General features: G+C 58.4%; 1 protein-coding gene across 1 annotated transcript; it reads right to left on the bottom strand.

Moving 5' to 3' along the window:
- Nucleotides 1-19,476: 19,476 nt before the first annotated feature.
- On the bottom strand, nt 19,477-22,228 carry LOC133627511 (uncharacterized). The gene is made up of 2 exons (XM_062013253.1): nt 21,458-22,228; nt 19,477-19,569 (listed from the first exon to the last, which is right to left on the bottom strand). The coding sequence occupies exons 1-2, from the start codon at nt 22,226-22,228 to the stop codon at nt 19,477-19,479; spliced, it is 864 nt and encodes a 287-aa protein (XP_061869237.1).
- Between the last annotated feature and the right edge of the window lie 774 nt (nt 22,229-23,002).

The raw sequence follows: 23,002 nt of genomic DNA, 5'->3' as shown, positions 1-23,002 counted from the left end.
GCCAGGGTCCTGCCCTGTCCTTGCCAGGCTCCTGCCCTGTCCTTTCCTGGGTCCTATCCTGTCTTTGCCAGGGTCCTCAGTGTTTCCTTGCCCCTCTCCAGGGCTGTGCTGCAACACACAGTGGGAATTTTGTCCCAGGGAGTCACTGGCCACCTTCTCTCTTCAGATTCCTTTGAGCATCCCCTTAGGCTGTTGCTGGTGGAGGTGGGACCTTGGAGTGACTACACAGACGTTGTGTCTGACTGCCTCAGTGGCTCTGAGGATCTTACGTGCTTCTTGGAGTCCTGTGTATCCCTTGAAGGTGCTCTTCAGAGTCAGTCGTGGGCTGTGAGCCCTGGTTCCACCTCACACCTTCACTCTGCTCCCAGGGAGGGCTTTCTGTGACTCTTGCATCCCTTTGGCATCCATGCCAAGGCCCCACAAGCCCTCACAAACCTGCTGTTGTCAATGTTGGGGGTACCACCAGCCTCCACCTTCTGCCCTGAAGCCCACAAAGCTTCTCTGGTCACCAGCTCCGAGCAGAACTGGAAGTGCCACAAAGCACCACGCCATGCTGAGTGACTCCAGACCTCTTGTCCTTTGCTGCACCTTCCTCTCCTCCTGCACCAGCATCAGTGGCCTGGGTGGGAGGCTGGCGGTAGCCCAGGCAGCCCTGCACATCCTCACCGCTGCCCTCAGCCAGAGTGAGCCGATGCTCTCCTTGCTGCCATCTGGTGACAAGTGACCGCAGCACGATGTCCCACGGAGCTGAGCAGCACGGGGCAGCTGCTCCCACCTGGGGAGCCCGAGGTGTGTTGCTTATACCGGGATTTGCTGCCCACATCTAACCCTGGGTGGTCCCACCGTGCTGCTGGGACCCTCAAACCCTGCTGCAAAGAGCAAAAAGCCTCGTCTGGGAAAATCAACGGCACGTGGGTGACAAAAAGGAGACAGCATCCCCTTTCAGTGGTATGAGGATGGCTCCCAGGCAGACAGAGCCAGGAGAGGTGACACCTAGGGGACATTAGAAGGGGTTTGTTGGTGACGCCTTGGATGCAGCATGGTCAGTTCCTGGTGCAGGAAGAACAGGTTTCATTTGCACACGAAGCCCTTGGCTCATCACACACAGAGGAGGAGGAGGAGGTGGCTTCCTCTGGCTCTCTGCAAGGTTAAAGAGGTGCAGTGGGTGATGGCCAGGAGGTAAGGGAGGCACAAAGAGGAGTGTGACAGGAGCAGCGTCTGTGCAGTGCTGACATGGAGCTGCCCTGTGCAGTCTCGAGGCTCGGGGCAGCCATCCTGGGGCCAGGAGAGAGAGGGAACATCACCCACAGATCCAGGGGAGGCTTCTTGTTCTTGGGGTCCAGGGAAGCTCCTTCCCATAGAGCTGCTTGATCAAGCTGAATGCCCCAATTGAGGGGGGGGAGTATTTGGATTGGGGGATGAGGAGAGAGTGCCTTTGTGCTGGCCAGAAGAGGGAACTGCTGGAGAGAGGCCAGTGCAGGGCCACCAAGATGCTCAGGGCACTGGAGCATCTTCCTTCTGAGGAAAGGCTGTGGGACCTGGGGCTGTTCAGTCTGGGGAAGAGGAGACTGAGGGAGGAGCTCATTAATAGTGACAAATATCTCACTGGTGGGTGTCAGGAGGTTGGGGCAGCACTTTTTTTCTGTTGTATCCAGCAACAGGACAAGGGGTGATGGGATGAAGCTGGAACACAACAAGTTCCACTGGCACAGGAGGAGAAAGTCCTTTGGTGCTGAGGTGAGGGAGCCCTGGCCCAGGCTGCCCAGGGAGGGTGTGGAGGCTCCTTCTCAGGAGGTTTCCAACCCCACCTGGACACGTTCCTGTGCCCCCTGATCAAGGTGGGAGCTGCTTCTGCATGGGGGTGGACTGGATGAGCTCTGCAGGTCCCTTCCAACCCCCAGCATGCTGTGATTGTATGAAATGAGCCTGTGCAGCCCCTCAGCAGCAGCTCAGGCAGGCAGCTGGCTGGGCTGATGGGACATCAGCACCTTTGTGTGCGAAAGGAAAAGCTTTTCAGCTCCTGGCCAAATCCCTCGGGCTCCAGGGGCTTCCAGGGGCAGGGTGGGAGGAAGAAGAGGAGGATGAGGAGGAAAACACAAGCATACTTTTACAGCAATCAGAGTGTCTCTGCAGCAGCAAATCCTGTACAAGCAAAGCCCAAGTGAAAAGCAGCTTCAGCTGTTCTGGCTCTGGCTGCTGGCAGCCTGGCCCCAGGCCAGTGAGTTAATTCTGCCTATTAACTAATAGTATAGTATTGTCAGCAAAGATTCATGGCTAAACTTATGTTTTTAAGATATCACTTATCATTTAAACACTTAACTCTTGATCCCCAAACATGTACAGGCACCGTGTAGCCCTGCAGCCATGCTGCAGATAACCAGAGCCTCTGCTGGCTGGGGAGGCCAGGCAGCCTTTAACCCTTTTCCCCCCTCTTTGTCTGAATGATAAATGGTCCTGAGTAGCACTTTCCAAAGGAGACCAGGCCCTCCTGCTCAGGGACTGCTCATTATCACCTATTTCATGTTCCCCAGCTCAGCAGGGATGGAGGAACTGCTCCCAACAGTGGGCTTGTCTGACCTCTGTGACAGCCAGAGACCCCCCCGTGGATATCTGTGACTGCAGCCTGGCCCTGACAACAGCCCCCCTCTGCTCTTCCTTGCCTTTCCTCCTCACCCCAAATGCTCTGCAGTCTGGTCCTTCAGGAGGAAGGGTGGCAGCTGCAGGGGCTGAGCCCCTCAGCACCTCTCAGCTCCAGATCCCCCAGGCCTTTATCTGTGAGGTGAAGAGACATTTTTCGGAGACCTCAGACCTCTCCCCCCATCCCCTTCCCTCTTCTCAGCGAGAACCAGCACCTTTACTGCTCTCCAGCCACCATCCAAGCAGCCCACTGCCCTCCCCACCCCACTGGGAAAGGTTTCCCTGTGCAGAGTTCAATCAAGATGAAGCTTTTCCATCCTTTTATGCTTTGTGAGGGTACCTGGCCCTGGTGCCTTGTGCTGAAACGTGACACTGGGAGAACAGCCCTCGCCCAACCCGTTTAGCTTGTTGCAGGGTCCTGCCTGGGGGGAGCTAACGGAGGAACCAGCAGTTCCCTCTCCCCCTCAGCTCCTTCCTCCAGCCTTTCTGAGCTCATCTATTGCTAAGTGAAAGGTTCATGCATGTTAAAACCTCAGTGCCTGGTGCCAAAAGCAGGGACAAGACAGAGAGGAGAGGAACAAGGTAAGAGGATGGAGTGGGTCAGCTGAGCATCATCCTGTGCTGCCAGCCCCAGGAAGGCAGCAAAGCCCCAGGAAAGCTTCAGGCAAGGATTTAATCTCTCAGGGAGGCCTGAGTGGCTGCAGAGAGGAGAGAGGGGTGGGAGAAGTATTTGCATTGCCTTTGCCATGTCTGAGGCCTTGGGTTTTAGAGCCTTCAGCTAAATTAGGAAGCAACTGGTGGGTTGAATTGAAGAGTTGAAGGGTATTGCACTCCTTTAAATGAGTGAAACTTTGGAATGGTATCCATGGGGACAAATTAAAGGGATGAGGCACTTTTTGAAGCATCTGGGCAGGAAAATTGGGATGTTTTATCCAATAACTCATTTGAACCCTGCTTATAGTGACAGAGCCAGGAGCAGGCAGGTAAAGCTTAGATGAGACAGGTGAGCCTGGGTTAGACACTGCAGAGCTTACCCAGCTGTGCCTGTGTGTTGGCTGGCTGGGGTTTGAAAGTGGACTTGACTTTGGAAACAGTGAAGTTTGCAAAGGTGTCTCCTGTGGGACTGCAAACACGTTGGGCCTCCTTGGAAGGGTTGTTATAAAGGAGCAGGGCCTTATGGAGAGTGAGAGAAAAAGAATGGGGTGAAGAGAAGGCAAATTTAAATGGAAGCATATAAATAACAGGGGAACTGCCAACAGCCAGAGTGCAGAGAAATGCAACTGTCCTGCAGAAAAGGGCCTGGGACTGGGGATTGGCAGGGGCTGAACAGCAGCCAGCAGCGTGCCCAGGGGGGCAAGAAGGCCAAGGGCAGCCTGGCTGGGCTCAGCAGTGGGGTGGCAGCAGGAGCAGGGCAGGGATTGTCCCCTGTGCTGGGCCCTGGGCAGGCTGCAGCTCCAGGGCTGTGTCAGTGCTGGGCCCCTCACTCACTGCCACAGGGACACTGAGGGGCTGCAGCGTGGCCAGAGCCGGGCACAGAGCTGGGGAAGGGGCTGGAGCACAAGGGGCTGGGCAGGGGCTGAGGGAATGGGGGTGTTGAGCCTGGAGAAGAGGAGGCTGAGGGCAGCCAGCAGCACTCTCTGACACTCCCTGCCAGGAGGCTGCAGGGAGCTGGGGGTCGGGCTCTGCTCCCCAGACATGAATGACAGGACAAGGGGCAATGGGCTGCAGCTGCCCCAGGGGAGGTTGAGGCTGGAGCTGAGGCAGAACTGTTTCCCTGAGAGGGGTGTCAGCCCTGTGCCAGGCTGCCCAGGGAGCTGGGGCAGTGCCCAGCCCTGGAGGGATCCCAAAGGCGTGGAGCTGAGGTGCTGAGGCTGTGGGTCAGTGCTGGGCTGGGCAGGGTGAGGGCAGGGGGCTGGAATAAGCAATGGGTTGAGCTGCTTTGTCAGGAGGGTTGGACTGGATGATCTCTAAAGGTCCCTTCCAACCCTACCATGCTGTGATTCTATGGTTTAGACCCACAGCAAAGAGCAGGTGGAATGATCACCACAATATTGTTCTGTGTGTGAAACCAACCCAGCAGCTTTTCCAGCCAGGAGCCACAGGGCTGAGGGTTGTATTCTGCACAACATTTCCATTTCAGCCCTCCATTATTTCATCCTCAGCCAGAAACAGCAACGTTGAGGGAAGAAGTTTTGCCCAGTGGGTGACCTCTGATGACAAACTGCCAGACACCACATCCCAACAGAGGCGATGGCAGAGACACGCGGTTTCATTGCCGTCGTCTGTAAAGCCTTGTAACAGAAAAGGATGGAGCTCAGGCTGGTTTGTGGCAGGGCATCCACCCTCCTGAAGTCCTCTGGAAAACAGTTGTCAAGTTGTTGAAAGGAACCCAAATGCAACATTCTGTGTTATGCTCAAAGGGCTCCTGAGCAAAGGGCTCCTGTGCCCTGAGACACAGCGGGTCTGGAGACGGCAAATGCAGCGGCAAAGGCCAAGGTCTGTTGTGAAACTGCCCTTTTCTCCTACAGGGTTGTTACTGCAAAAAGGCAGAGCCAAAGGAGGCAGCCACATCTCCCCCCTCAGCACAGAGATGGCAAAGAGACAGGTTGTCTGGGCCTTTCCAAAGAGAAGCAATGGAAGGGAGATGTGGCAGAGCGGGGAAAGGGGAGGGGTGAGAGGACGAAAAGCCGCCGAGGGCTGGAGATGAAAGGTCAGGAGTGAGCTGGAGCGGTGCTGTGTGCTGTGTGCCAGGCTTGTCACAGCTTCCTTGGGTGTGGGAATGTCCCCTCTCTTCAGGTTTTGGCTAAAATGTGACTGAGCTGGGATAAATTCTGCAGAGCGAGAGAGCCACAGCGTGCTGGAGGATGCCTGTCCTTCCTTAGCTTGTCTTTGAGGAGTCACCAGAGGAATGAAGCCCAGCACCAAGTGATGCTCCTCCTGCTGAGGGAGCTGCAGGAGAAACACAGAGTGCAGAGGCAGGAGAGGAGTGGGATGGGACAGAGCAGCATTAAGGATGCCCAAGCACCACAGAGACAGTACAGCTTTGAGAGAGTCGGGCTCTGCTCCCCAGCAATGAATGACAGGACGAGAGGAAACAGCCTCAAGTTGCCCCAGGGGAGGTTGAGGTTGGAGCTCAGGCAGAACTGTTTCCCTGAGAGGGGTGTGAGCCCCTGTGCCAGGCTGCCCAGGGAGCTGGGGCAGTGCCCAGCCCTGGAGCTATTCAAAGGACACATAGGTGAGGTGCTGAGGGCTGTGGGTCAGTGCTGGGCTGGGCAGGGTGAGGGCAGGGATTGGACTCAGGGATGATCTTAAAGGTCTTTCCCAACCATAATGATTCCATGATTCTATGACCTGGCCACTCAGCATCCCAGATCAGTGCTGGGCTCCATTCTGGAGCTGCCACAGCTGCTGGGACTCCAGCAGCTTCAGGGGCTTTTCCAACCCAAAGGATTGTGTGACTCCAGGAAAGAGAGACAGAGGTTCACACTGCAAATGTGAGCAGGAACGGAGGGAGGGTTTGGGGGATGTCAGAGGGAGAGGTGGCACAACTGCAGGGCTGAAGGAGCACTGGCCATGGCACAGAGACCTGCTCTGTGTTTGCCCACAGCCAGGACATGGCTCTGACAGGGAGTGCCCAATTAGCCCAGACAGATGGAGTGTGGCTGCCCCTGGAACTGCTGCCCATCTGCTCCCTGGGCTGCTGCCCTGGCAGCACCAGGGACCTGCCAGCAAAGAAAGCACTCAGGTGACTCCCATCCCCTTGACACGCTGCCATGGCACTGCTGGGACGTGGCAGAGCTGGTAGGGAGGCTGTGGCACAGGTCCCTGTCACACACACCAAGCACAGGGCAGTACAATGGCCAGAAAGGTCATGGATTCCTCCTTCCATTGAGTCTTTGAGTGTTCCTGGTGAAGGAGATTCAACCAGGGTCAGTGCAGAGTCTGGCATCTGGGACAGAACAACCCCATGGACCAGCACAGGCTGGGCATGAACTGTTAGTGTAGGGGAAAGGGAGCTGGGGGTGCTGGTGGGCAGCAGGATGAGCCTGAGCCAGCAACGTGTCCTCGTGGGCAAGAGGTCAATGGCATCCTGGGCTGGGTCAGAAGGGCTGTGGGCAGTAGGTCAGAGAGGTTCTGCTGCCCCTCTGCTCTGTCCTGGTGAGACCACATCTGGGATAGTGTGTCCAGTTCTGGGCCCCTCAGTTGCAGAAGGACAGGGAGCTGCTGCAGAGAGCTCAGTGCAGGGCCACAGAGATGCTGGAGTGGAGCATCTGCCTTGTGATGAAAGGCTGAGGGAGCTGGGGCTCTGCAGCTTGGAGAAGAGACTGAGGGGTGAGCTCAGTCATGTTCCAAATGCATCAAGGGTGGGTGTGAGGAGGCTGGAGCCAGGCTGTGCTCCGGGATGCCAGTGGCAGGACAAGGGGCAACAGGCACAAGCTGCAACAGAAGAGGTTCCAAAGCAACACAAGGAAGAATTTGTTCCCTGTTGAGGTGAGGGAGCCCTGGCAGGGGCTGCCCAGATGGGCTGTGGAGGGATGAGGCAGGAGGTGACAGAGGAAAACAACCAAAACCTCCCTTGCACAGTGACCAGCTGGCTGCTCCCCTGCCTCTTCCCACAACATGGACCAAGGCTGTCAGATGAAATGTGTGAGGTTCAGAGACAGGTTCAAAAGGACTGAGGTGCAGGTGACTTTTCACAGGGGTGAGAGATGAGCTGTGGAACCCTTGGGCAGAGGATGCTGTGGCTCCACCAACCTCCCAGGGATTCAAGTGTACACTGGGCAAGTCCTGGGAAGAGAGACCCAGGAGTATGTGACACACAAGAAAACCTGTGGAAATGGATATAGTTGCAAAGTGTTCAGCACAGAACTTGCTGGGCTCATGCAACCCCCACCTTTCTGCCATTAAACCCCTCCTGGGCTCGTGGGGACTGGGGTAGAGGCTGGAGAGGAGCAGTGGGCAGCAGGAAGAGAACCAGGGGTGCTCCTTCCCCCAGAGGCACAGCAATCACAGAGCCCTCCAAGCTTGGGATATGGAGGCAGGGATGTGTCAGGGTGGCTCTGTGCTGAACACATTGCTCAGCAGGCATACTAGAGAGGAAATAAATCAGCTCCTGATTCACCTGGGAGGACAGATACTTCTCAGCTGGTTTTTCACTTCCAGGCCTGGCTGTTGAGATGGCTCTGAGACAAGTGATCTGTTTTGCTCTTTGAGTCAAACAGGATTTCCCTTCTTTTCAGAGCAGCAAGACTGTGCTCTGTAAGGAGAAGTGCCAGCTAATGAGGTGTTAAGTGTGGAGAGATTCACAAGTACTTGAGGGCAGATCCAGCTGCTAGTAAAACCAACAACCAACACCATGATGGTCCCCAGCTCCCAGGAACAACAGCAGACAAGGAGAAGCATCCTAAGGGCAGGATCAAGAGAAACATGGGAGCTACAACCACAAAAATATGGCCATGTGTCAGGCTACAGCTGTGTTACATGGCCACATATGTTGCCTTTCCTCAGGCCAGTGGAGGAGTCTGATGACAAGGGGCATGTCTGGAGCAGACACAAACAGTGGCACTTGGCTTGCAGAGCACAGCAAAGGGACCTACTGGGAACACCCTCCAGAGCCCTGAGATACCCCAGCTTGCTGAAGAAATGGCCAAGGGAGATGGAGTGGAAGGGGTGTCAGGGAGGTTTAGCACATCATCAACACAGGTTGGATATCTCATCAACACAAATACTTCAAGGGTGGGTGTCAGGAGGATGGGGGGGGCATTTTTCTCTGAGGTGGCCAGTGCCAGGACAAGGGCTGATGGACATAAACTGGAACACAACAAGTGCCACTGGCACAGGAGGAGAAAGTCCTTTGGTGCTGAGGTGAGGGAGCCCTGGCCCAGGCTGCCCAGGGAGGGTGTGGAGGCTCCTTCTCAGGAGGTTTCCAACCCCACCTGGACACGTTCCTGTGCCCCCTGAGCCAGGGGAACCTGCTGTAGCAGGGGCTGGGGCTGGGTGAGCTCTGCAGGGCCCTTCCAGCCCCCAGCACTCTGTGATACTCTTATCTGTTCCAAGGGAGAAGAGATGCTGTTTTGGGCTTGAGCTATGTACCTTGCTTTGTCAGCAGCCAGGAGTCCTTAGCAGTGTCTGCCAGGCTGCAGAGGAACAGCTCCAGAGCTAAAGCCTTGAAGCCCAATTTTTCATCTGCCCACTTTGCCTTTGGAGCAACCCAAAAGCCCAGCTGCACCCACCCTCAGGAGCACTGTACCCCATCCCTCAGCAGCAGGGTGCCTGGCCACCTCCCTCTGCCCACTCCACATGGGCACATGCTCAGCTGGCACACTGCATGGACATCAGGGTGTGGGAGAAAGCCCAGCAGGGGCTGAAGAAGATGTGATGGGGCAGAGCAGTGTGAACCTCCTACAAATGCAACGTCAGGACACAGGGATGGCTTAGCATGGGACCCAACCATGGTGAATGGAGGATCAGGAAGGTGTAGGAGAAACACAGGAGGTTCCCTCAAAAGAGCAACCTTTGGCAGATATGCTGATGGCTGGACACCATGGAGTGATGCTGAGAGGTTCACAGCACCCTTGGGGCAGATGCCAGGACACCATCCCAAGGCTCACTCGAGGACTGCAGCAATTCAAGGAAACCTGGAGCTGCAGCAAATCCCCTGGAGTGTTTCCAGGCCTTGGAACTGACATCCAGCCTCATCTAGTGTTGGTGAGAGTCCTGCTGCAAGCAGGAGCAGGCCCAAGCCAGCCCAAGCCCCCCCCCAGGGACTCCCACCACCACCTCTAGGATTTATTTAACTAGTGACCTGACCTCCTCTGGGATACAGCTGCTGGGTTTGCAGCAAGGGAAGGAAGCAGCTGCTCTTACAGGGCCTGAACACCTTGCTGCTGCAGGTGGATAAAGACAGTTCCCCCAGGCAGGGCAGCCCCCCTGCAGCAGGGGTACAGGAGCAGGACCCTCGCTGCCATGGCAGCACAGAGCAGCTCGTGGCACTGCTGCAGAGAGGGCACCAGTGGATGCAACCTTGGCAGTAACACCAAACTGGCAGAAACCCAGCAGCTCCTGCAGCACTGGGGTTTATCTTGGAAACGAGATAACAACGGCAGCAGTTCTGCTTTGCTGGAAAATACCTTTGTGGTGCTGGGCTCCTGCATCCTCAGGTGCCCAACTGACAGAGCTGGGCTTCCTCTGGGAGCAGAGCTGAGTTATCTGACAGAGGGGGATTAAGCTGCAAGAGCTGCTCCTTGGGGATTGGATATTACCAGGATGTGCTGGGCTAGCTGACAGGAAGCAATAAAGTAATTGGAAGGAGACTGGGAGAGAGTGTGTGAGTTCCTGCCTCTGTGTTAAATCACAGCAGTAGATAAGCACAGAGGACAGCTGCCAAGAGGGAGCTGGGCCCTGCCAGGAACCTCCAGGAGCTGCCACCAGTCCAGCTCCAAGGTGGATTGGAAAGCAGTGGGATTGCAACCACCACCCTCCCAGCCCCTGAGGCACCTGGAGCTCAGGCAGGTCGGTGGGGCATGTGGTGGTCGCCCCATCTCTGCACAAAGGGCATCCCTCAGCTCTGGGGCTTCCTCCCTCAGCCCAGCTCAGTGGTCAGGGCTTGGGCTGCTCCTCCCAGCAGATGTAGGCATGATGGAAGGAGGGGAGGAGAGCCAGGGACAGAAATGTGACGGGAAAAAGAAGAGGCTGTGAGAGCTGCTGGTGAAGGGTGAGAGGGCAGCAAGGAGGGGAGCAAGGGAGGCTGCTGGAAAGCATCAGGCACTTCACACTCAACAGCAGCCAGCAGAGTGCCCAGGGGCAAGAAGCAAAGGGCATCCTGGCTGGGCTCAGCAGTGGGGAGGCAGCAGGAGCAGGGCAGGGATTGTCCCCTGTGCTGGGCCCTGGGGAGGCTGCAGCTCCAGGGCTGTGTCAGTGCTGGGCCCTCAGAGTTGATCTCTCCAGTAGTGAATGACAGGACAAGGGGAAATGGGCTGAAGTTGCTGAGGGGCACCGAGGGCAGAGTCCTGCAGCTGGGGAGGAACAAGCCCATGAGCAGCACAGGCTGGGGGTGACCTGCTGGAGAGCAGCTCCAGGACAGAGACCTGGCAGTGCTGGGGGAGAACAAACTCAACATGAGCAGCAACGTGGGCTCATGGGCAAGGGGCCAGTGGCAGCCTGGGGGCAGCAAGGAGAGTGTGGGCAGCAGGGCCAGGGAGGTTGTGCTGCCCCTCTGCTCTGCCCTGCTGAGGCCTCAGCTGGAGTCCTGTGGCCAGTGCTGGGCTCCCCAGCTGCAGAGAGACAGGGAACTGCTGGAGAGAGGCCAGTGCAGGGCCAGCAAGATGCTGAGGGGCTGCAACATGTGTGTGAGGAGGAAAGGCTGCAGCCCTGGGGCTGTTCAGCCTGGGGAACAGAAGCCTGAGCTCAGGGGGATCTCATTAATAGTTACAGATATCTCAGTGGTGGGTGTCAGGAGGTTGGGGCAGCACGTTTTTCAATGGTATCCAGTGCCAGGACAAGGGGTGATGGACATGAGCTGGAACACAACAAGTGCCACTGGCACAGGAGAAGCTCCTTTGGTGCTGAGGTGAGGGAGCCCTGGCCCAGGCTGCCCAGGGAGGGTGTGGAGGCTCCTTCCTTGGAGCTCTTCAAGACCCACCTGGACACGTTCCTGTGTGACCTGATCTAGGTGGGAGCTGCTTCTGCAGGGGGTTGCACTGGATGAGCTCTGCAGGTCCTTTCCAACCCCCACCATGCTGTGATTCTATGACCACAAGTCCTCCCTCACCAAAGTGAAGGGGGTGAGGTTGGTGGATCACTGGAGGCAGAACCAGTCTGACAGATGTGGTGAGGCAGGGCCACATCCACGTGTTTCATCATTTCCTCCCTGTTTACCATGTGTTGATTTGGCCCAGCACACAGCACCTTCCCATGCACCTGGCCCTGGGCAGTGCTCACAAGTGCTGGATGGTGCAGACCCTGCCTGGGGGAGCTGCCTTCCTCCTTTTGAGCCTAAGCCTTGAGGAAACACACCCTTTCCTTCATGTGCAGTGATTTCCAGCAACTCTAGTCCCCAAAGGAGAGCTCCCCAGCAAGAGCTGCAGCCAGGGTGGTGTGGAGATGTCAGGGACTAAATGGACTCAAATTTGAGGCAAGTGCAGGCTCAGCAGGTGAGGTGGAGAAAGTCTCTCCTGTGCTAGTCAGGACATCAGAAGAAGTTGTTGTAAGCCCAGGGGAAAGCCTTGGATGGCAGCAGTGGGGCAGGAGAAGGAGCTGGAGAGCTGTGGGGTGGTCAGTGATGACCTGTCTTGAACTGGCATGAAGTCTCTGACCATCAAGGGTGTTAAGCAGAGCCCAACAACTCACTAACAGCTGGATGCTGTGGGATGTGCACACAGAGGGCTCTAAAGCCAGTTGCTGTCACTTCAGCAGCAGCTGCACCATATCCAGAGCTCAATCCTCCTCAGTTCTCCACTCAGATGAGCTCCTGAGCTTCAGCAGAGCAGTGGGAGTGCAAAGGACTCAGAGGGCAGCAGAGGTGGTGGGGTCTTTCCATCTCTGCTCTCTCCCCAGCACTCCTGGCTTGATGGACACTTATCTCTGAGGTCTCTCTCATCTTCACTGAGAGCTGGCAAAAGAGCAAACCCTTGCCTGCAGCTCTTAGTGACCTTGCTGGGGTTGAACACATCTGTCAGAGCACACCTCTGTCTGCACAGCTCCCCATGGCAGAGAGCAGGGTGGGGGAACATGGAGATGCTTTGCTGTGTGAGTGGGGAAGCACAGAAGGCAGGGCTCTGCTGCAGGAGGAGTGAGGTGCATGGGAAGTTAAATGAGCTGAGCTGAAGAGAAACAGCTTGTGTGTTCCCCAGCTTTAGGGGCTTTTGGGCCACATGCAGGGAGGAAAGGGATCTGGGACCATAGGTGGGGATGTACAGCCTTCACTGGCATGTTTAGCCTGGTAAAGTGCAGGGTCAGCTGGGGCAAGAGAAGCTGCCTAGAGCTGAGTGAGCTCCTTTGAGAGCAATGGCAGGGGAGCAAGCCAGGAGGCTCTAGCTCCTTCCTTCCCATGAGCAGAGCTGTCACAGAGACACCAGCCCTGCGGTGGGAATCAGGGCTGACACCTCCTGTGCTGATGGGTCATGCCATGGGGGGGCTCTTAGCACTGACAGACTGCCCAGAGATAGGTGGGCACCTTCCACAGGTGGTGTTTGGAGCATGGGGAGCAGGCACAGCACATGAGCTGAGGGGTTTGCTCTCCAACCTTGCTCCCTTCGCTTCACTGGTCCCATTGCACTGATGCTGGCTCCCCAGTAGAAAGAGTCACCCACAATGTTCTTGCAGCCCTCCTTCCACCCACATACCTCACACAGAGTTTGGAGTAGCCAGGCAGGACAAACACAACCTGTTCTCTGGTCTGTGGAGGAACTGCTCCAGCTGGCTCTCCCAAATGCAGCCAGGCCAGCCACAGCTCCAAGTTATCTGATGCTCGTGTTCAGCAGCTAAATCAAGGCTATTGGCCAGTCTTTCTCACAGCCCTTTCCTTCCACAGTTTGAATGGACCAGGCTGTGCTGGAGAACCAGCTGGCCAGGGGAAGCTCCACTTTAGGAAGAGCTTTTTCCCTGGGAGGGGTGTCAGCCCCTGTGCCAGGCTGCCCAGGGAGCTGGGGCAGTGCCCAGCCCTGGAGGGATCCCAAAGGCGTGGGGCTGAGGTGCTGAGGCTGTGGGTCAGTGCTGGGCTGGGCAGGGGAAGGGGTTGTATTCCATGATCTAAATGTCTTTTCCAACCCAAATGATTCTGTGGTTTTATGACAGGATAGTGTCCAGAGCCTGAGAGATGCAACTACAAGCTCAGGTGATGTGTTGTGCAGCCCTTCTCATCAGCATCACCCAGCAGACTGGTGTGGGAGGCCTGTGGGGCCCTCCAGAGAGGCTCTTTACCCTTCACCATCCTGGTCTCCTTCAGTCTGTCCCTGTTTGTCTCACACTGTCTTGCCCTGGAGAGCCACACACAGATTGTCTGACCTCCATCACCACCCTGGCACCAGGAGTTACCCAACCTGCTCATGACTCATTTCTGAATGCAGCAGAGAGCAGCATCCTCCAGATAATGGACATACCCCTTGCTATCCTCCTCTGATCACAGGGCTTTGGAGCTCACCAGCTGGGAGGGAGCTGCCCCTGCATGCTTCCCTCAGCCTCAGGTGACCTGATGGAACTGCCCAAAGCAGCCACATCCCAACCTCAGCCCCACTCCTGCTCATGTCCCTCTGCTCCACTGCCTCCCAAAGACAACTAACACAGCCTGGGGCACTCTGATCTTTGCTTCTCCAGCACTTTGTCCTCCTCCCCTGACATCCCCACCCAGATGTTCTCCCAGTGCATGACCCAACCACATCACAGCAGGATTGGAAGGGCTCCTGGAGCACTGGCTCCAGGCCACCAGAGAGGAAGGACCACTCCCTGCACTGGCCCAGAGCCAGGCTGGAAAGAGACACAAACTGCCTTAGCTGCAGTAATTAAATCCTCAGCCCATACCAGAGGGAACATCACGTCTTCCCCACACTCCTCATGCTGCTCCAGCATGTGCAAGTCACTGGCACCACAAGAGAAGCACATCACTTGTCCCCAAGAGAGACAGCCACAAGACTTAGGCTGGGCTCAGTTTGCTTGGGCTCTTTTGCTTGCTGTGTCCAAGCCTGGGTAGGTATCCCAGCTCCTCTGGGTCAACTTTCCAAACTCACCTACATTGACTTAAGCTTTCTGCTCTGCTCAGCCATGTCTGAGCACTGCAGAGTGGCTGCTCTGGCCCTGGGGGAGCAGAGAGCAAATTCCTGCTGTAGGACTTGGTTTAGACACATTCCTGTGCTCACCAATGCACAGTGCAAAGAGAACTGAGGCTGCAGGAGGGGCAGGAGAAAGGAGACCCAACGAGTGCAAAGCCATGGGAGCCAGGACATTTGCTGCCCTGCAGCATCTAGAAGTGGGTATCAATGTATGTTGCTTACTGAGTCACCTTATCTGCTGCTAGGGAGGGACAGATGGCTTCTCCAGACCAGACTAAAAGTACCCCTGGCTTTCCCTATCTTGGGAAAAAAACTCAAGTCCTGTGAGCTTTGCTTGGTCTCTGTAGGAGCTAAAAGCCCTGGGGAACTAAAGTGCTGCCTTGACAAACACAGGGATTCCCTTCCCCTGCCTGGGTGTCTGGCTTTAGGCTCTGGAAGCTGCTACCCACTGTCTGCAGTGGCCCCACACACAGTTTGCCTGGTCCTCACAACTTCTGCCTTCAAAGAGGTGTCAGGCAGCCACCTGCACTGTGGGAAGAGGATGGTGGACAAGATCCCATCCCTCTGGCCTCATAGCATGCTAGAATGGTGGGGATAGGAAGGGCCCTGCAGAGCTGCTCCAGCCCAGCCCCTGCTCAAGCAGGTTCCCCTGGCTCAGGGGGCACAGGAACGTGTCCAGGTGGGGTTGGAAACCTCCTGAGAAGGAGCCTCCACACCCTCCCTGGGCAGCCTGGGCCAGGGCTCCCTCACCTCAGCACCAAAGGACTTTCTCCTCCTGTGCCAGTGAAACCTGTTGTGTTCCAGTTTGTGTCCATCAGCCCTTGTCCTGGCACTGGGCACCACAGAAGAAAGTGTCCCCCCATCCTCCTGACAAACACCTTCTAAATAGTTGTGTTGCTGAGATCCCCCTGAGCTCAGGCTTCTGTTCCCCAGGCTGAACAGCCCCAGGGCTGCAGCCTTTCCTCCTCACACACATGTTCCAGCCCCTCAGCATCTTGCTGGCCCTGCACTGGCCTCTCTCCAGCAGTTCCCTGTCTCTCTGCAGCTGGGGAGCCCAGCACTGGCCACAGGACTCCAGATGAGGCCTCAGCAGGGCAGAGCAGAGGGGCAGCACAACCTCCCTGGCCCTGCTGCCCACACTCTCCTTGCTGCCCCCAGGCTGCCACTGGCCCCTTGCCCACGAGGCCACGTTGCTGCTCATGTTGAGTTTGTTCTCCCCCAGCACTGCCAGGTCTCTGTCCTGGAGCTGCTCTCCAGCAGGTCACCCCCAGCCTGTGCTGCTCATGGGCTTGTTTGTCCCCAGCTGAAGGACTCTGCCATTGCCCTTGGTGACTTTCATGAGGTTCCTCTCTTCATTCACACAAAACATGCCACTCCTCTGGCTTCTGGTGTCTGTGTGGTGCCTGATGCCTCTCAGCCTGCCTCTCCAACCCCGGGGAGCTGTGCAGCAGAGCTGCAATGCCCCAGCATGGCTCAGCTCACGTGGGACCAACCCCCATTACAACCCTACTGACTTCCCAGGGAGCCAGCTCACAGAATCCCAAGGCTTTCAGGGGACCTGCAGAGATCATCCAGTCCAACCCCCCTGCCAGAGCAGCCCCACTTAGAGCAGGTCACCTCCACCCTTCTGCACTCCAGGCCGCACTGAGCCCATGGCGCGTGTTCCTCTGTGCCCGGGCACCACCCTGGGAACATTCCCCCTCCCTGCCCCAGTCTCATCCCTGGGGGTCATGGCAGGGGGACAGCCCAGCACTCACACAGCCCCCTCCAAAGCTGTGTCCCCCTTCCCCGTGTGAGCGAAGCCCCCTCAGCGCCGCCGCCTCAGCCGCGTTTCCCGCCGGGCCCGGCCCCGCCGCCATGCCACGGCCTCTTTCTTCCTTTTCATCCCTTTCTCACTCCCTGAATGCTCTTGGCTTGCTTTCGGTGGCCTGGGGCAGGGAGAGCCCCTGTCTCCCCCCTCCCCGCTCCCGGGGATCCCCCTCCCCGGCAGATGGGGCCTGGAGATGAATGTGCACACAGCCGAGCCCCCGTAAGAGGATTTGCCGGTGCCCCTTTCATGGCGGGCCTTTGTGTGCTGCGCCGGGACGCCCCTGAGCTCTCCCCCCATGGCTTCCCTCTCTCTTTCCCTTTCTCTCTCTCTCTCTTCCACTCCAGAGAGAAAAGAAGGCCTACAAAGGGCCTTGTTTGTCCGAGTTGTCTGAGGGGACCATGTTGGTGTAGGTGCAGCGGGGCCATGACGGCGTCTCTGCTTTGAGAGCTCGGGGAGGGCCGAGCCCACGGCTTAGGCAGGCTCTGGGCAATCAAAAAGGAGGGTTTCAGTTGCATTTCAATGCCCATTGAACCCTGAATCCCCAGCGACGGGGGTTTTCCACGCTGACAAAGCCACCGAGGCTGCGTGTCCAGCTGTGGGAGGAGGGAACCTGCCGTTCCCCCTCCTCACATCCCATCAGGGAGAGCTGGAGGGTGCAGCAATGTTGCTTTTCCCCTGACATCTAGTGGTAAAGTCGGGGAGGGAGCAAAATGTCGGCCGCATTTTGTGCTGGCTGGAGCACAGCACAGTCTCCTGCTGTGGCATTTTGCCCTTTGTATGGCAGCAGACAGCCCCCCTCCTCCCATCACCCCCGTAAAGAGTGAAGCAAACCCCAAGCTGCACAATAGCCTCAGCAGCCCAGAGATGTCAAACAATCCACCCTCAAACGTGTGCTTCTGCCTTGGATTTGCAAGGCATAAAAACAGGGCCCCAAAAGCCTATTGCCTGGGCTGGAAATGGAAGTTCTCACAGCATACCTATCCGTCCTCCTCACTCCTGTGTGTGCTCCAACACGTCCCCCTCTTTGCCTGCCAGCTGCTCCCAGGCAGTTGTACGACATCCATGTCAGGCCTGGGAAGATTTCCAGTGCGTGTGTGTAGCTCACACAGTCGTTTCTCACCGAGACACAACCGCTTGCAGCAGCCAGAGGCATCACAAAAGGTGGATCCCAGGCTGAGCGTGGCTCAGCTCGCCCTGGCTATGGAGGGCTCTGAGCTCCAGTGGCCCTGGCAGCAGGGTGATGGGTTGGCTGAGGCTGAGGGAGAGCCTGGGCTGCTCACTCCTTAACCAAACCCTGGTAAGGCGTTGATGGGGATTTTAATATCTCACCAGGGGCTGGAAAATCCACTCTACAGAGCACACACTGACAAAGTTAATCATTAATGTCTCCACTACAGGCTTTCAGTACAATTTCTGACTGCTTACTACACAGCAGAGGATCCACGTTGCTGGAGCATGAGCTGCTGCTGGCTGGTGGCCACTGTCCCTGGTCAAAGGGGAGCACTGAGCCTAAAGCCTCTTTTGCAGAGCCTGTCTCCTGCAGCAGACCACCTTGCCTTGGCAAATATGAGCCAGCAGGGTGCCCAGGGGGGCAAGGAGGCCAAGAGCATCCTGGCTGGGCTCAGCAGTGGGGTGGCAGCAGGAGCAGGGCAGGGATTGTCCCCTGTGCTGGGCCCTGGGCAGGCTGCAGCTCCAGGGCTGTGTCAGTGCTGGGCCCCTCACTCACTGCCACAGGGACACTGAGGGGCTGCAGCGTGGCCAGAGCCGGGCACAGAGCTGGGGAAGGGGCTGGAGCACAAGGGGCTGGGGAGGGGCTGAGGGAATGGGGGTGTTGAGCCTGGAGAAGAGGAGGCTGAGGGCAGCCAGCAGCACTCTCTGACACTCCCTGCCAGGAGGCTGCAGGGAGCTGGGGGTCGGGCTCTGCTCCCCAGCCAGCAATGACAGGACAAGGGCAAATGGGCTGCAGCTGCCCCAGGGGAGGTTGAGGCTGGAGCTGAGGCAGAACTGTTTCCCTGAGAGGGGTGTCAGCCCTGTGCCAGGCTGCCCAGGGAGCTGAGGCAGTGCCCAGCCCTGGAGGGATCCCAAAGGCGTGGAGCTGAGGTGCTGAGGCTGTGGGTCAGTGCTGGGCTGGGCAGGGTGAGGGCAGGGCTGGCACTGCAGCAGCTTCAAGGGCTTTAACAACCAAAATGTCTCTGTGATTCTATGAAGCATCTGCAGATGCACCAGAGCCTGAGGACTGGTGACCACACTGACCATGGGATCAAGGGACCAGAAATAAGGACGAAGGAGGGTGCTTTGGTGGCCCTGCAGAGGTGCAGAGCAGCTGTAGCCTTGGCTGAAGCTCACATGCTGTGCTGAGAAGCTGTGCCAAATGGTTGTGCCACGCTGTGAGCAGTCAGAGATGCAGCTGAACCCAGCTCATTGGGCTGGAGTTGATCTTCCATGGCTGAAAATTGCTAGAGGAGACCCGGCAGGGCACTGCCTGTCTCCTGTGACATTTACCTCCATCCTTCTGAACACTCCTGGACACAGTGATGCTGCAGCAAAGCTGTGGCCAAGAGAAACCCATAGACACTGAACAGGAATGTAACTTGGGGAGATGGTGGCTATTTGACAGCACCTACATTGTAATGGTGGCAGGGAAAAACCAAGTTAGTGAAGCCCAGGACAACACAAGCTGCCTTCACAGATGAAATACATTGGATCCAGAGTCAGAAACCAAAAGGTATAATAGTAAATGGATGATGCTTCTCTCCTCCTGGGCTCAACATGCTCAGATGCTCTAGCAGAGGTCCTTGGGGTCAGGGGTGCACAGTATTCAGACACTTCCAGTGCTCCTGAGGTGCATTTTAGTAGGGGGGAAAAGGAGACAAGGGAAAAGGCTGAAATGGAGAGTGAACCACACAAACCCCCTTATGGGAGCTGCAGGGCAATGAGGGAGGCAAGGCTGTCTGAGGAGGAGGATAAACCTCCTGGATAGCCCCTCAGCCCACCTTTCCCTTCTCACCCATGGGGGCATCCTCCCCTGGGGTCCCAGCTTGGCAAGGGACAGGAACACCCATCCCCACGGCCTTTGGGACAATCCTTGGTGGCTGCACACTGGGGCTGTGAAGGCAGAAGGGTGCTGCCCCATTTCACAAAACACATGTTTCTCCTTCACAAAGGCTTTCCTCTCATCTCTTTCTCTGCTCAGTGAGGACACAAATCTTCCCCTGAATGCAAACAAAACAGGTATGAAATGCTGTGAGCAAAACAGTGTTTGGCCTATAGCTTGGGCTCTTTGCTTTGCAGCAAGACAAATGTGATGGAGGTGGAGACTGAAGGATGAAAATAGAACTGGCAGGACTCATCTTGAGCCTGGGACAGAGTTGGAGAGGTTATGGTAGATCCACATGAGCTTAGAAAGAGAGAAAGCCACTTGCCCAGGAGACAACCTGGGCCTGGGAAGGGCCATCTGACCCATGCCTTGCTCTGGGGACCTTTGCTATGTGCAGGACCAGCACCCACAGTGGGAAGGAGGCATCCAGCACTGCAACCAGAGCAGCTCACACTCTCCTCTGCACCTCCAGGGACTCTGCTGGTGGCACTGGCAGGATCAGCCTACCCCAGGCAGAGCTTGGGTGCCATCCCAGGAGCAGAGTCCAGGTCTCCATGGTTGCTGGGGCTAGTCCCTGCTGCTTTGTGCAGCTGGGGAGGGGGCTCCAAGGAGCTGCAACTCTGGAGCAAACCCTCAGGTTCCCAGGGGTGTGTGGCTGCACCAGCCCCCATGGCCATCCCCAGGCTGTGGGGCTGTGTCCATGGCCAGGGGAACAGCAGAGGAGCCTGGCATGAGTGTGTGGAGGGTGCAGCTCCATCCCTGGCTCAGGGGGGTGGGGGTTGTGTGTGTGGGATCTCCAGCTCCCTCCCGGCCCCCTGGGCAGTGCCACCATCCTCCCCTCCTCTCCCTCCTCCCCCCGATCCCGTCTCCTTGGTGATGCACACGCCCGTGTCCCAGCCAAAAGCTCTCCTGGCACACCATGGGCAGCGCGTTCAGCCCCTGGGGAGCTGCTGCCCTCCAGCCCTCACCCTCGGGCTCCAGCCCCTGCCGTGCCCGAGGCAGCCGGGGTTCGCAGATAACCCCCCGGTTCAAGAGCCAGACGGGCATTCGGGTACGTGTCACGCAGCTCCCCGCCGCCCCTCCTCCCCCCGGGGCATCCCACGGCCCCGTGGCTCGCTGTCCTGTTTGCTTTATTTAGCTCTATTTGCCCATTCTGCATGGAAATACAGGGTTTAGAGGCGGCGGGAGCCAGCCCCGGCTCCTTCAACCCCTTCAACCCCGAGCCGCACCGCCCAACCCGCTCCGTGCCCTCCCTGGGCTCCTCGGGCTTTGGTTGCGGTGCCGATGCGCCGCGTGTTAACCCACGAAGCTGGGGCTCCCATCGTGTGATGGGATGGGGCTCGGGGCTTGAATCAGTCTCACACAGGATGAAATCCCGGCTCCCGTGTTCCCGGCGTTGTGCTGCCAAAGCGGGGCTGAAACGCACACAGCTCCCCCGGGCCAGGGGATGCGATGGAGTGGGCTCTGGGCTTCCCTCTGGGGAAACTGAGGCACGCAGGGGAGTCACTCGTTTGTCCCCCATCACCCTCAGGAGTGGAGTGGAGTGGAAAAAGAGGTCTGCCTTGCCTTGTGGCTTACAAAAGACAGGGGAAAAGAAAAGGAGGAGAGCAGGGCGATGGGGGCTAGGTGGGGAAAGCTCTGCCACACCTGCCTTGGCACAGCTGCGGCACCGGGCTTGCGGTTCTGCCCGCAGAGAGGATCTCCCAGAACCGCCCCCAGCACCGCCCCCCGCTCCGCACCGCGCCGGGAGTGCGGGGGAAGCTGCGGCGGGGGCAGAGGCTGCGGGGCTGGGAGATGCTGAGGGGACGGGAGGTGATGCAGGGCTGGGAGATGCTGTGGGACTGGGAGATGGCGCCCGGGGCTGGGAGATGCTGCGGGGCCGGTAGATGCTGCAGGGCAGGGGAGATGCTGCGGGGCTGGGGAGATGCTACGGGCTGGGGACATGATGCGGGGCTGGGAGATGCTGTGGGGCTGGGAGATGTTCCCAGGACTGGGAGATGCTGCAGGGCTGAGGAGATGCTGCGGGGCTGGGGAGGTGCTGCGGGGCTGGGAGATGTGTCCGAGGCGAGGAGGTGCTGCGGGGCTGGGAGATCCTGCAGGGCTGGGAGATGCTGCAGGGCTGGGAGATGCTGCGAGGCCGGGAGTTACTGCGGAGCCGGGAGATGCTGCGGGGCCGGGAGATGCACCCGGGACTGGGAGATGCTGCAGGGTCGGGAGATGCTGCGGGCTGGGAGATGCTGCGGGGCTGGGAGGTGCTGCGGGGCCGGGAAATGCTGAAGGGCCGAGAGATGCTGCGGGCTGGGAGATGCTGCGGGGCTGGGAGATGCTGAAGGGTTGGGAGATGCTGCGAGGCCGGGAGTTACTGCGGGGCCGGGAGATGCTGCGGGGCCGGGAGATGCTGCGGGGCCGGGAGATGCTGCGGGGCCGGGAGATGCTGCGGGCTGGGAGGTGCTGCGGTGCTGGGAGGTGCTGCGGGCTGGGAGGTGCTGCGGGGCTGGGAGGTGCTGCGGGCTGGGAGATGCTGCGGGGCTGGGAGATGCTGCGGGCTGGGAGGTGCTGCGGGCTGGGAGGTGCTGCTGGCTGGGAGGCGCTGCGGGGCTGGGAGATGCTGCGGGCTGGGAGGTGCTGCGGGGCTGGGAGATGCTGCGGGTCTGGGAGGCGCTGCGGGGCTGGGAGATGCTGCGGGCTGGGAGATGCTGCGGGCTGGGAGGTGCTGCGGGCTGGGAGATGCTGCGGGCTGGGAGGTGCTGCGGGCTGGGAGGTGCTGCGGGCTGGGAGATGCTGCGGGGCTGGGAGGTGCTGCGGGCTGGGAGGTGCTGCGCGGCTGAGGGAGGGCGGGAGGCAGCGGGAAGCGGAGCGGGAGGAGCCGAGCCCGACGCGCAATGCGAAGCTGCGCCTGGAGCTGAGCGGTGCCCGCATGCCCGGCCCCGCATCCCCATGGACACGCCGGGCTCCGCACCCTCTGCGCACCCGCCCCGTGTCGCAGGGAAACCAGCAGCCCCCGGGGATCCCCCAGAGCCACGGGCCAGAGCTGCAGGTGCTGCAGAGGAGGGATCGGGCCCTTCCCACCGCAGGCACCTCATACCCAGGGTTGGTGCCACGGCCCGGCTCTGGGTTGTGTGGGGTGCCCCGACGTGGGATCCACCACCCCCTGGGATCCACCACGCCACAGGATCCCACCATCCCGTGGGATTCATCACCCCACAGGGTGCCCACCACTCCATACCACCCCACAGCATCCTACCACCCTTCAGGATCCTACCACTCCCCAGCATCCCACCACTCCAGGGGATCCCACTATCCTCCAAGATCCAACACCCCCAGGACCCATCACCCCATGGGATCCCACTACCTCACCCCACAGAATCCATCATCCCCCCAGCATCCCACCACCCCATGGGATCCCACCACCCCACAGCATCCTACCACCCTTCGGGATCCTACCACTCCCCAGCATCCCACCACTCCAGGGAATCCCACTACCCTCCAAGATCCAACAGCCCCACGACCCACCACCCCATGGGATCCCACCACCCCCCACAGCATCCCACCACCCCATGGGATCCCACTACCCCCCACAATCCCCCATCCTCCAGGACCCACCACCCCACAGGAACCTACCACCCTTCAGGATCCTACCACCCCCCAGCATCCCACCACTCCAGTGGATCCCACTACCCTCCAAGATCCAAC

The sequence above is a fragment of the Colius striatus genome, chromosome 21 (genome assembly GCF_028858725.1).
Source record: "Colius striatus isolate bColStr4 chromosome 21, bColStr4.1.hap1, whole genome shotgun sequence".
Taxonomy (NCBI): domain Eukaryota; kingdom Metazoa; phylum Chordata; class Aves; order Coliiformes; family Coliidae; genus Colius; species Colius striatus.
This window is presented reverse-complemented; position numbering and strand designations above follow the sequence as displayed.

Bases quoted from the DNA above. Each gene is read 5' to 3' on its own strand.
- LOC133627511 (XM_062013253.1), bottom strand. From the start codon at position 22,228: ATGCGGGCACCGCTCAGCTCCAGGCGCAGCTTCGCATTGCGCGTCGGG. The intron at 19,570-21,457 runs GTAACTCCCGGC...ACTCTGTCCCAG, and splicing joins CAGCATCTCCCGGCTCCGCA to GCTCAAGATGAGTCCTGCCA.